The sequence below is a fragment of the Micropterus dolomieu genome, linkage group LG05, assembly GCF_021292245.1.
Source record: "Micropterus dolomieu isolate WLL.071019.BEF.003 ecotype Adirondacks linkage group LG05, ASM2129224v1, whole genome shotgun sequence".
NCBI classification, from domain to species: Eukaryota; Metazoa; Chordata; class Actinopteri; order Centrarchiformes; family Centrarchidae; genus Micropterus; species Micropterus dolomieu.
In genome coordinates, this window is record NC_060154.1 from 6,736,724 (window position 1) to 6,751,376 (window position 14,653).

At 38.6% G+C, this 14,653-nt stretch overlaps 1 protein-coding gene across 1 annotated transcript in view; it reads left to right on the forward strand.

Annotated features, from left to right (window-relative positions):
• Positions 1-14,653, forward strand: part of LOC123971171 (collagen alpha-1(XXIV) chain) — a 99,506-nt gene that overhangs the window by 26,174 nt on the left and 58,679 nt on the right. Inside the window, exons 6-11 of the mRNA XM_046049845.1 lie at positions 536-589; positions 3,324-3,377; positions 8,958-9,011; positions 10,415-10,468; positions 12,645-12,689; positions 13,728-13,781. Coding sequence (XP_045905801.1) covers positions 536-589; positions 3,324-3,377; positions 8,958-9,011; positions 10,415-10,468; positions 12,645-12,689; positions 13,728-13,781 — 315 coding nt within the window. The remainder of the gene's footprint in view (positions 1-535; positions 590-3,323; positions 3,378-8,957; positions 9,012-10,414; positions 10,469-12,644; positions 12,690-13,727; positions 13,782-14,653) is intronic.

Genomic DNA, 14,653 nt, shown 5'->3' on the forward strand with positions numbered 1-14,653 from the left:
TTGCATGGCAGTATTTAGGGCTGGTTGATAATGAAATATTGTTTGCAGTTGTCCTTCAGATTTTATGGCCCCAGTTCAAATATATATACATTTTTGAATATTATAATATTTTTTGGCATCAAAACAGAAAAAGAAATGGTCTAATGTGAGTTAAATTTAATATGTGATTTTTCTTTTACATTTTGCATTTACCAGAACATGATATGCAATTGTTGCATACAAATCCATATGTTTCATGCTACCTTTTTACATGACAAGGTATTGTTATTATTCCCATAGACTGACCAAAGGCAGGTGGTGTCAGTGTCATCTTAACTCCACCTGTAGCTTTTAGTTGAAAACACTTGGCTCTTTTCTTTGAACTTCATAGCTCTTACATAAATATAGCACTTACTCATCATTGTGGAGAGATAGTGAACTGTGTGTTATTGCTTCTATTAACATATTCTGTCTTACTTTTCTTTGTTCAACCTCTCTCTCTCCCTCTTTCTCTGCGACATTCTCTTATTTCACTCACTTTCACACTTTGATTTAGGGTCCTCCTGGTCCCCCTGGTTTACCTGGTCCGCCAGGAAAAAGAGGTTCTCGGGTGAGTAACCTGCGCAAGGTGATGTTACACAGGCAACAATTAAGAGTTAAATTAACTAACACATATGTGTTTTTTAGTTGCTAGAGTGATACCAGTTCTGATTATATGAACAAATATTTTATGAGAGGAAGATGAAAATACAACAGTGTACTAACAGGGCTGTTTTGTTTTGTTTATTAACATATTTTGAGATGCTGGCCTCTCTAAAGGAGCCATCATAGATCATAAAATATTGTGGTATGATCACTGAGTCACTATAAAGAGTTTAATGCCAGGTTTATTGGCCTTTAAGGCAGTGAATGACCTAATCAACAGCACTAACACATTCAGGGAAGACTTAAGGATTGTATTTTCATCTTTTGTTATGACAGTGGGACCTATGGGACTAGCCATAAGTGTTTTTCCTGTATTAGCCATCACAATTCAGCTGTAACTGCTGGGAAAGAGGTGCTGACAGACATGTTTGTGGTTAGCTTGATTAAACTTAGGAACAAGCCTGCATTTGTAAAGGCTCATTACAATTAGATAGTTTGCTTCGAGCATGCAGGCAACATTGTTTACTTGTCTGCACCTTTGGAGCATAAAGGTTGAGTGACCAAACAGTTCCAGATGCAACCAGGTGCAACCAGCAGCAGCGTCAACGTCACAGGCTGTGTTTCCACTCTGATCTTGAGACTACAGTGTATGTAACTGCCAAGGCTGTGATGATGCAATCCTACTATCATGCCACAGGCCCTTGAGGCATCTTTAAACAGAACAAGACTCATTTTACTAAATGGATATGGCATGTGTTACAGGGAAGGTGCATAAATAGTTTACTCATGGTCTTTGTAGAGGCTCTTCCATCACCATGGCTGATTTAGCTCACGGAATATAAATATCTTCAGTGTGTGTTAGTGTTTATGAAAGACAATATGCAATAAACTTAACTCAATACTTGATTACTTTAAGACAGTTTTGAACACCTGCTTTTGATACACATTAAACAATGACTTTCATGTGTCTGAATAATTGTCAGTGACAAATCATTGCTTATTAACATGGGAAAATGTGGTTAGTACATGTTTATAATGTGCATGAGCTGGGTTGTTTCTTTCTACATTTATTACATGTACAAGTATGTGTGTGTTTTTCTATATGAGTTAACTACATTACATTAGTCCAAAGTAACATACAGATGTAGCATTTTCCCTTTTGCTTCCATTCCCCTCATAGAGGAGATTTACAGCAGAACAGCCATTCAAGGCTGTGTTGGTGGGGGGTTGTTTAAGGGACCTGTGAGACAATGAACGACAATCCAGGAAGGTTTAATGTTTTTGCCAGACAACCCTGCGTTTTTTTGCTGGTTCCTCCTGCGATGGCATCCCGGACTGGCTCCTTTCAAATTGATGAGAAGGCTGTGTTTTTCCATGCAGGGCTCAAGTCGGTCTGAAAGTGCCCTTATGTTCTACTGTATTTGAACAGAGAGCATGTCAAGCAGAAGGCAGATAAACAGGAAAACAGGCTGGTAGACAATAAAACATGTCTCCTAGTAAAAGGCTTAGAAGGCACATAGCTGATACAGAACTCTTAACCCCATAGGCTAAGTCATAAAGTGGAGACAGAGGGAGGGTTGAAATCATTATGTGGTGGGAAGTTGAGGGCTGTGTGTGGTACTGTGGTTGTGTCTCTGCAGTCTCAGCACTGAGCAGCAGACTAGTTTTGCTTGCTATTATTGTTAACGTTATCAGACTATGAGCCTATGAACCAGGGCACACCATTTGGTGTCGGCTTTTATTTTATTTTAAGCAGTTTAAATATTGAGTTGGTCTAGCTGATATAGTAACATTAAAATAGTACTTTACTACTATCACACCACTGTAACACCCACAGAAATTGGTTAATTTTGTTTTTTTAGGACTCTTATCACACTTATTTACCACATTTTCCAACCAAATGATGACTTTTAGAGCTTCAAGAGTTCATTTTCTATTCTTTAACTTTCTATGAGCATATTGCTCATGTGGAATCCAGGCCCAGATTACTGAAATTAAAAATGACAGTGAGAAAGAGAGATATCCCTCTTCCTGTCTCTTGGCTGTAGTGCAGAGAAAGCACGGCCTGCAAACAGCAGGGGTACAGATGTGCAGGAATGTAGTGTGGTTGTGCATTCATTGCATACCTGTGATGTTGAAGGAGTGAAACTGCACTGGTGCACTAAGAACAAACATGATACAATAAAAACACATGTATGTTTATATGTGCAATTCTGAGGAAATTTTAGATCACCAGGGTTTCCCCGGTTCTCTGAGAAGTGAACCGGCGTGGTGTGACCAATCACGGAAGCTCCACTACTTTGATGTCTGTCAGAAGACAGGTCAACCATGTGAACTGCTAAGGTTGGCCCACCCCCCTTAATAACCACCCATGTCCCTGTATACTGTATTCTCAAGTATATTTCTTCCACTCTTCAAATTATGCCTGTGGGCCAGTCTGTGTAACGTTATGCAAAGAGTGAGGGCTTCCATGATTGATCATGCCAGAAGGCATTTTGCATAGTGAGATACTGAGTGAGGTTCAAAAGAGAATTATAGTATTCACTGATTACAGAGCAACTATTTTCTTTCACAAGAATATCTTGATTTCTATCTCTCTTTAGTTCAGATTGCTGACTGAATTGTAGCTGTCTTATGACTCATCTCAAATAATGAGCTGCTAATGTTGTGTTCTGTCTCTTTGACTGCATCTGTTCCAGGGTCCCACTGGTCCACATGGAAACCCAGGACAGCCTGGACCACCTGGGCCAAAGGTGAGTGGCCTTCTCCCATTGTAGGGAGCATCTTCTGAAATTAAGTTTTTTCTTCACCTGTGTGACAGGTTACTGAGCACCTGTGCCAGCCACTCAATTTTTTTGTCTGTCACTTCTGAACTCTATGTAGGATGCTTTAGATTTGTAAACAGAGTCAGTGGTACTTGGCAAAATGGAATACATAATGTAACGATAACATTAACATTAACTAACATTTACCCTTTGTTTTGCAAGTGTCAGGTGCTAGTTTCATACCCTGCTAGGGAGACATAAACAGCTCCCTGAGAGTGCCAGAAAGGGTTCTGCTTGATATCTGTGGGTGTGGATGAGCCAGATGAGTTCACTCAGAGCTAGAAACAGCTCTTGTTGCAATGTTGTCACTGTCATTCTCTGCACCCACACCTTTTACCTTTTGCCAATGAAAGTGAACCTGTTAGGTAAAGAAATGGAAATCCATTGATATTTGGTCCATTGGTCATGATTAAATTTCCTGTCACACCACAATTGTTTTATAACTGATTATGTAATGTGGCAGGTTGCACCCTCAGTTAAAGTTTCAAAGTCATGTTCGTTCATATATATATATATATATATATATATATATATATATATATATATATATGTGTGTGTCATTTCCTGTCAGAGAAATGGTAATAAATTTGATCGCACCACTGTTTATAATGGTACATTTGGTTGGATTTGGGAACAATGTCAAAGAAGGGGCTGACAAACTCTCTCTGCTGCATGAAGAAGTTTATTGTCATTGTAACAGACCGGCCTACCAATCTCCAAGCAGAGAGCTAGAGAATATGGTGTCATTACTACAGAAAATTAAAGGACATTGTAGCTAGCTTGAATCTAAGTCTTATTTACTTACTTAAACTTTATTTGCCCCTGTAGGGCAATTGATTCTGCAGCAAAACATAGACACAGGACAGACATAGATACAAGAAGACCAAAATACATAAAATACTAAAATGTTACGGACTCTGGTTTTACAACAGTGGAATAAGAAAGAAGATAAAGTGGTAAAGTGCAGCAAGAATAAGGTACTCCATTTCTGAATATATAAATAAATAAATAGGCCTACGACAGCCATATGTTAAAAAGAAACAGTTGACTCCTTTCCTTCCTTTGACTCCTTTCTAATCAACTTTTTTGAAAAAAAAAATACATCATTCTGTACACTTAAAATATTCTGCTCATCAGGGACACTAATGACCAGAAAATGGGTTTGAATATGAAGAAAATACCTCAAACCAGTGTCAGTCAATACACTACAATATCTTCTCTGATTGTTCAAAAATTTGCTGTGTACATGAGAAGAGGTGGGGTGGTGATGGGACAGTGGATAAGACACATGCCTTGGTGTGGGAGATGAGGGTTTGATTCCCACTAAACATGTCCACAAATACAAATACACTTAATCCCTATCTGCTCCCGAGGCGTGCGACCTCTGATGTTTAGAGCAGTTGTAAGACTATTAGGATAAAAGTATCAGCTAAATGTAAATGTGTAGTATATATTTCTGAATATAAAATGCTGGCAACTGTCTAAGACTTTCAGGTGGTTATGGTGTGAACCATCTCCTCTCCTCTGTTTTTTTAATAACTAAAATTAGATATTAACAATGTAGATAGTGGTAATGTATTTCTCATTAACTATTAGTTAGCTAGTCATCAGATACCGACAAAACACAGAAATTTCTATTTTTTATTTATAGTTGTTGTTCACTCCTGATGCACATGTGCATTTGTGTGTACTTCGGGAGGATAGGGGGATGGATGGGTTGGGTGCAGAATGATGTGGTGTGTGTTTGATGACAAAATTAATTTATTTGTTGTAATCAGCATGTCATTTTAAGTTTAATATTGACATCAGTACTTGTCATCAACTTCTAATATTTAAATATATTTAGGCTCAACCATGATCCAAACCAACATTGCGCATGTGAAATGTGCTTGACTTGAATTTGTCAAACCTCTCAGGTTTGGGTTGGTTTGTAGACCTTTAAGGATGTCACCAGGTCGCCGAATTGTCCTGTACCCTCACAAATAATAAGAACAAAGAAAATAATGTAATCTGCTGTGGTTAAAGTCTTTATCAAATGGAATCCATTATGCCATTGAGATTGCTGTGTTCCTTTAAGAGCCAATTTCTGCTGCTCAGAGCGTGTGCAAGTGAGATTAAACCAGACACAGCCAAATGTAGGCAAGTGTGATAATAATAAGCCATTGTGTTGTCACAGTGTAACAGGAAAGACCAGAGGAGACAAGGATGGTTGTTGACCTAAATGACATACCTCTAGCGTTTTCACCACAGGGCATAATCGTGCTAGTCCTGGCTCATTAGCCATGACACTGACTTCATATAAAGAGAAAAGAGACGAAAGAAAGCATTTTTAAATCTTTGGTAAGCTTTTCTCAGCATGAGACCAGTTGTAATAAAAAGATATTGCTACAACTGAGCAAGTATGTGGGCAGCTCCATGCAGATGGTTGTGGTGACTGTGGTCCCGACTGGTTACCACAGAGTGGTTGCATACACCATGCTGTCAGTGGGAGTCATGCTATAAGAGCAGACACTTAAGAATAAATGTATGATCCATCTTCCCCTCCTTTGTCTTTGTTTTTCTTTTAAGTGGATAGCTCCTCACTTGGACTTGTAGTTACTATGTACAGTATATAGCTCAAGACGAGACAAATTTATAAAAGTACTTTTCACTAATTATGATCTCTTTGCCTAACTCACCCCACACATATAAAGAGAAGAATGATCGGTTTTCCTTGTTTTGTTTTTGCTTGATTAGGCAAGCAGCACAGAGAGATAGATGGATTTGTTTTGTGTCACCTCTGACCTTGCTGGGACACTGTGGACATTTGGCTAAGGGCCTCAGATTGGTTATTATGAAATATGGGGCCATTGTGTACACATACGAAACAAAATCAGTGTATCTAATACCATAGTGGCCTGTCAGTGAGTCATTCTCACACCCCCAATCCCTTTCTGGGGGCTGAATAGAGATTGAGTGACTCTTTGTCTCAGTTTGGGAAAATGATTCCTTCTTGAAATGTGTTTGGTTACTAGAACATATACAGAGGAATATCATCCTCGATGCTGAACTTAGTTGACATGTGTTTTAAGCACAGTCTGAAATGTTATGACAATGTACTTGCAGGACTTAAAAGAGCCTTTCAATTTGCTTCATGCACTGCCGGCTCTTTTTTCACACAGAAAGGAACCATGGTTTAATGCTGTGGTAGAATTTCTTCCCCAAGCTTTTCTATGCCTCACTCGCTGTCAGTCAAAACTATGGAAATATGATGCTCACAATCCAAGACTGTAATATCAGTTTGCAGCAGGTACGGACAACTGTTGAGGAGAATATACGTCTCTAAGGTGTCAAACAATGGCTTAGCACTTCACACAATAACCACCTGAAAGTCTTAGACAGTTGCCAGCATTTTATATTCAGAAATATATACTACACATTTACATTTACTTTTATCCAAATAGTCTTACAACTGCTCTATACATCAGAGGTTGCACGCCTCGGGAGCAGCTATGGATTAAGTGTCTTGCATTTGTGGACATGTTTAGTGGGAATCAAACCCTCATCTCCCACACCAAGGCACTGTCCCATCACCACCCCACCTCTTCTCATGTACACAGCAAATTTTTGAACAATAAGAGAAGATATTGTAGTGTTTTGACTGACACTGGTTTGAGGTCTTCTCTTTATATCCAAACCCATTTTCTGGTCATTAGTGTCCCTGATGAGCAGAATATTTGAAGTGTGCTGAATGATGTATTTTCTTGGCTGTTTCTCTTGCCCCACTGGAATGGCTAAAACATGCCACAACAAAACATGACCATTAAATGTACAGTGTTGACAGCAACAAGTCAGATAATTTAATTAAGTAGTTGTGCTGAAATTATATGGAAGTTTCTGAACATTGCGGCTTTGGCATTTCATAACACCTCTGTAGATGCAGCACTACCTAATGTTTGTGTTTAAACTTTATATTTATTATATATATATTTTAGATTGATGACCATAGAAAAAATTCTTGAACCTAATCCATATCAGTTTTCGAAGAAAAACCCTGAGACCCATGGCTGTTCAACTGCAACATTGCTGTTCTTTGGAAACGCAGTTAACATCAGCTCCATTCTGGCAGGCTCTTTGACGTATTCTCCCACATGTGGTCTGGGATGACACAGAAACTGAGCGAGGTCCAGATCCACAAAGGCATTTATACTTCATTGCTACATTACTTGCTTAGTCACTGCCCAGAAATGTGGATGATTTTTATATATATGAAGAACTGTATGCAATTGTGAGTATTATACTTAAAGAGGGTCCTGTTTAACCTTAAAATCCTCATCATTCATTGATGTCATTAAATTGTGTGGGTTATTGTTGGTGGTGGTTATTGATTGGAAAACCCTAACCCATTGACTGGCTTCAGACTGCAACAGCTCCAGGTTAAGGATGAACCACAGGAATTTTCAGAACAGAAGTGGTCTCTTCAAACACAAAGTGTCCTCACACATACTTACAGAGTCTGGTACTATTTTCCAGTGTGGATGATGCTTACCAACACCGTGTCTTACTGTGTTTGAAGCCTTTAGTGTCATGTATGGAACAAACTGTTTTTACCATGGACTGTAAATATAGAAAAATATGGATGTAACATCTTTGACTTCACCCATAGATTTCTAATGGTGCATTATGAGGTTTGGAGCTTTTATGGCCGCTGCCATATCATCAGATTTTTGGAGCCAAAATATCCTAATTTGAACAGACGTGTGGTAAACACCACACCTAACAGAAAACTTGATTGTGGATCTTTCCTGTTGACTTCAATATAGGTTTTTTTTGGTGCTAGCATCATACTAACAGGAACTGCGTCTTTAGGCATCTCCACATTGTATTCTACACAAAGCCACAGTTTGTGCTGCTTGGTTATAGCCTTAATAGAAAGCATTTAGCGTTATAAATTCAAATCCTGAAATTTGGGACTGAAATATGCTTTCTTTAGCAACAATCTCAGTTATATTATCATATTTTGGTATTTAGAAATACTTTAGTGGTAAATATCTGGCAAGGGGAACTCATATAAAATTATTTATATAAAACATATAAATCTATAGATAAAGTCACTGTCACCATTGATATTGTGACATTATCAAAGAAAACTGCATTATGTTGTGCATTAATGGGTTTCGTTTTGTGAAAGTTCTGGCTTCCTTTATGGTGTAAAGGGTGCAACATCTGTTTTGCAACAGGAAGTAATGAGTAATGGGCAAAGCAGTCTAGATTTTGAGAAAGAGAAACCAATAAAATGTATCCTACTTACCTTACTTCCTATGTCTCAAATCTTTGTACTTCTCAAAATCTGAATCTTTCAGTTATTTTAATAAAATATCAAGCTCTAATGCTGGCAATAACAATGGCTGTTCATGTGAAGGATACTCATAACCATAATTTGTAACTGGTGCTATCAGTATGTGATGAATTGGAACTAAACTGAGGTGCTCAAGGCGCCCTTACTCTGTGATGTTGTTTCTATTCTAGGGTTCAAAGGGAGACCCTGGGCTGTCTCCAGGCCAGGCGCCACCAGGAGAGAAAGTAAGAAATCTGCCACCGATCTCTGTGTCAGTCCCTGTCCCTCCATGCTGCTTTCTGTGTTTCTCTTCCTCTCTTGATCTCTTTAGAACGTAGCTCTCATCTTCATCTTCCTGTCTGTTATTCCTTTGTCAATGATACTTATCTTGAGACATTTTACCTGAGCTAATACTTAGACTTCTATTCTTCACAACATTTTGAGCAAAACATTGTGAATAGCATCCTAAGATGTTGGTTTAGATTGTACAGTATAACAGTTTATGAGTAATAAAAAATGATTTACCAAATCTGCACCTGATAAGTCACTAACTACTTTATTTGTGGATAGTGACAAATGGGTTTTTAAATTTCTGTGCCTGATAAATGAGTTTGAGAGTCTGGTTTTCCTCATTCCCTTTTATTCATTTAGCAACTTCCTTTAAACCCCCTTTCTGTACTTCTGACTCATTCTGTTATCATTGATTTGTCTGGCGTCACCACAGCTGGTCTCTCTTACTCTCTACTCTCTCTCCATCCTTGTCTCTTTTTCTTCCAAACATCATCACAATAATTGTTTTCCTGAGCAGTACTGCACTAAATGTCTTGAACTAATTAAGCTCCAAAAGTATCTTTCTCTATTTGTCTTTCTTCTCTCAAGTTTTAATGATCTTTGCACTCATAGAAATCCCCTAAGAAAAAATGGCATCCTTTCTCCTTTCAGATCCTGGGACAGATAAATATTAAATTTCATTTAAAACTAAAAATATTTATATATTTATCCAAGTTAACCCTGAGGACATCCCCACAAGATATTGCCACACTGTCACCCTTCATAATAGGTCTTTCTCTTTTGTGTCAGTTGTTAGTCATTGTATCTTTATTCCTTTCTTAGCATGTTTGTCTGGATTAACATAATTTATGTAATCTATATTCACCCTCTCACCTACCATCTTATATGATTGTTCGGAATTGCCAAATATTGTTCAGCATATGGTTTTGATTAGAAGCAGCTTGAATAAAACATCTTGAATATAAATCAGCTCTATTCTGGCAGACACCACCTGAAGTTAAAGAGTTATTTTTAACTGTCCATTTCACTGACTGCTGAAAATCCACTACCTTTTTCTGCTCAAGAAAAACATTAGATTTTTTTCCCCTAAATCCTAAATATTGAATAGTTTTTTGACCATTTCCCTGTTGTTTATTAGTCATCCGAGATTGGGCTGGAAAATGAAGATTTAATAAGTACTCCAGTACTAAACTGTAAAGGTATTCATTGTTATAATCAAGTAATAAAGCTTTTGTAATGGAATCAACAGATTGATTTTTGCAAATATCTTACTTCTTTCACCTCTTTATGATGGTGTGCATTGCATCCCAATTTTTTGCAAGTGTTATGTTACTCTCTCTTTCGTTTGTTCCAATAGGGTGACAGAGGCCCACCAGGTCTGCCTGGGCTGGATGGATTTCCCGGACTAATGGTAAGATTTTGTATGTTAAACTGCTTGTGTTTAAACTAGCAGCTGATGGTGAGACTGTCAGAAACGATTTTTATTTTTAAGAAATCTATTGCTGCTAATGTTTTACTTTGAAAGCAGCATTTGTCTTTAAATCCTCTGTATTGGTGTAAGGCTAAAGGAGGTATTGTACACATATTAGTGGTTCATGCAATAAATTTTGGTTAAGTTTATGAGTTAATACCATGCATGTGAGGAAATATGTATGTAACACACTTTTACATGTGGTCTCCTACAAACACACACACACTGTATCAGCGCTCTCTGTTCTCCCCCAAGTGTAAGTCACAGCCATTAGCGGAGGACTCTTGTGGTCAGTATTAGGTTACCCTGTCAGGGCCTACAGCCCACCGTGCTCCCTGCCTGTCTTCAGTCTTTCTGTCTATCTTTATCTCGATTGAAAGAAATATATGTGTGTGTGTGTGTGTGTGTGGTTATATATATATATATAAGTATGTGTAACCTTTTCTTGCTAATTTGTCATCTTACTTCATCAATCTACCTCATACTGTATTCTACAGTGTCTTTTTGTGAATCTGGGTTGCTGCCCCATCTCATTTAGTCAGAGCTTCAGAGCTGGCTGTTAGGATGTGGTGATGCCTCATTTAAACCTGATAGGCTCAAGGTCAAGATCAAAGGTCATCCGAAAGTGGAAAGGCACCCTGCTGAGGGTTAGGGATTTAATGACATGGACACTATCCTATGCCTCCTCGGTCCAGCAATTGTCATGCCTAAAAAAGGAGAAATCGCTATCCATAAAATGAAGGACACTGGCATTCACCTATGCACATATTCATTCACACTCTCATGCCCTGTACTCAAATTAGTTTTTATGTGTATATGTGTGTTCAATTTCTGCTTTAATTGAGCTTGTGTCCTTTTGGTACAGAACAGACTTAGTCTGCTATAGTAGGTCGTCATACCGCCCACATGAATATGTCGACACACTTGTCCAGGTAGCCTCTTAGTGAAGCTCTGAGTCTGGTCTCCACATAGCTGGCTTCACCTTGCCTCTCAGGAGGCCACCCCAGTGTTTGCAGTAGCTGAACCTAATATACCTAGCACATGAATTGTGCCCCGTCAAATATTTTCAGAGGAAATGAGTGGCTCGGGGCCTATACTCTTTACCCCCAAGTGGGCCTTCTATTGAGTGTGAAGGGTCGTGTGTCATAACCTTGAAAGCATACGATAGAGTCAATGGTACTGTTTCAGAAGGTTTCTTGCTCCTCCCGAAAATATACTGACTTGGCCCTGACCATGTGTTTTGGGGCTGTAAACATCTGTTGATAATCATATCAAAGGGAAAAATAAAAGGTCTTAGAGAAGAAAAGCTCTAATTTACCAAGCAATAAATCCTGTTTAGTTTAGAAAGAAAAAGTGCTTGTTTAACTAAATGCAGAATTTGGCTGTAGCACAAAACTGACAGTGGATTAGAATGAGAACTATTAATTTTATTTAAAAAAAATAATGTTTGAATTGTGTCAGTCTCCTTTTATACCTCATCCACACGGAAGTCTGCAAAATAACCATGTTAAAATATTCAGAACAGTTAGTCTGCTATTAGTCTGCTAGCTCCCAAATCACACCATCCCAGTTCAGAGAACTTAACTTGGACCTTAAGAGTGGTAACTTGACAACCATTGAATGGGTTGCCATGGAATAATATCCATGTTTCCCAGAAGATGATGATGTCTAATGGGTTTGGTGACCCCTTTGGCTTTTACTCTAGTGCCACCATGAGGTTTTGTGTGAAGGTCTGACCTTAACTTGAATTTTTGTGCAGTTGCATTATCATCAGATCTAACATTTCATCTGGTCAGTACTTTGATATATGACCATAGACTAGATACCTGCTAAACTAATGGAATTCCCATTAGTCTCAGCTGTACTTTGTGTTTAGTTCTAATTAACAAATGTTAGCATGCTAACATGTTAAATTAAGATGGTGAACATGGGAAACATTATACCTACTTAGCATCACCATGTTGTCATTGCGAGCATGTTGTGCTCTCTTTAGCTCTGTCATGATGCTTTGATGCCTAGAGCTACTAGCATCACTATAGACTCTTAGTCTTATATCTATGGTGTTTTTACATTGTTAAATATACCCAAAATACATTTGCTTTATTCCTTTTTCAAGGGTCCTAAAGGTTATCCAGGGCCACCCGGACTGCCAGGGGAACAAGTAAGTGGTGATGTGTGTGTGTGTGTGTGTGTGTGTGTGTGTGTGTGTGTGTGTAAGTAAGCAAGAGAAAGAGTTTTATTTTGCCAGGGTTCAGCCGTTGTCATTAGCATTGTAGTTGCACTGATGCTAGTGTTCGATGTTACAGCATTCATAAATACACTAACAGGATTAGTCCACATGCACATGTGCGCGCACACACACACACACACACACACACACACACACACACACACAAAACACACAGCTGTGCCTGTGTGCGTCACCAGCCAGTTACATCAGTCCTTCAGCTGTCCCCTCCAGTCAGTGGTTCCTTTAATCTTCCATTTATCCCCCTCTCCTTGATGGAAAAACTCTTCACCACGTCAAAATACTAACAATTAACGAACCCCAATACACAGAGTCCATACACATGTCCACATCAAAAGGCTTTAAGCATAGAGGTTTAATGAATAACATCAGTAGATTATTATTGATAGAATAATCATTTAAATGTTGTTGTTTTTTTTGGTTTGAGTATGGCAAATCTAAATCTAAGCACCTGGTAAAGTAATATTGGGCATTGATCCACAACAATGTAACCACTCACACATTTGTTATGGTTCTGTTAGACAATAATGACAAATGTCAGGAGTATATGAAGGTTATTTTAAAAATGCTGATTGCACCTATTCAAGGTCTGTGATTTCAAGTCACAGATAATAATAATTATTAATACAACCAATTGTTCTTTTAAATTGTACTGGATCAGATCATCAGCTAAATGTTTAAAGTGTAAAGTGTAATTTTAACGGTGGGCTGAAAAAACAGTCAGCCAGTGAGGGAGGGGGTGGGTTGGAGGGGTGTAGAAAGGTACAGTTAATAGATGAGGTTGTCTTAGTGGAGGCTGTCCAGAATGAACAGTGCTTGTTTTATTCCTCAGTTGGCAATGCTGGTACCGGTCTGTGTGTCTCCTCTTTCACTTTATCCATCCATCTAATCTCCCTATTCGCCATTCATTCATTCTCTGTCTGTCTCTCTCTCCCCCTCTCTCTGCTGCAGGGCATACCAGGACCTCCTGGGGAAGCTGGGGCTGCAGGTTACCCTGGCAGGCAGGTGCAGTGAAAAATGCAAAAATATCATTGATCCTCTTAGATTCTTCATTGCTCTACAGAGAGTACACAGCAATAATAAAAACTGCATAATGCACTCTGCATTCCTATGTATGTTTCTTACCCATTTTGGATTTGGAATTAAAGGGGCTATATGTAGTTATTTAATAAAATCCCTTATTAATAAATCACTTTTTTTACTTCTTTTTTGTCAATGGGCTGTAACCTCACTTAGACATGAAGCTCAGTGAAGGTATCGGGTCGGGATGTAGCCCAATTCTCGCTCCTGAGCCTCTCTCCGACTACAGCGACAACACCGCAGCTAATGAAATGCTGTTCACTAACACCACAAAATAACAGCTCCTGCCTGTGCAACACAGACTCCAACACAAACTCCGCTTAAGGATAAAAACCAACAACAAAGTTTTATGTACCGAAGCCCGTCAGGCCAAACGATAATCAGATTAAGTCAGATGAAAACACAATCAACATCAGAAAGGCTTGAGTCAAAGAGAGATCTCTTCTTTGCTTTGGAAGAAACAAAACTGACACAGAGTTGGCTTTCATCCTATTCAACAGGTAAACTAACATTACCGCAAAGCATGTGAAATATATTGTGATTTTGTGCTTTAGTGTTGATTTTAGCCTGCAAGAAATGATGTAATGGTTCAAAGCAAATGTGGAGCGATGTGTTTACACTAGCCTATACTGATGTAAGGCAGGGCACCCAGCTAATGTTATCACAGATCCACCACCGTTTGCTTCGTAACATTCAGTTTAGATTTATTATTGTTTACTGATACTCAGGTACACAGCTTTTCCACTGTCTCAGTCACTGTAACTTACATGACTGACATAATGACAACAAAAACTGAG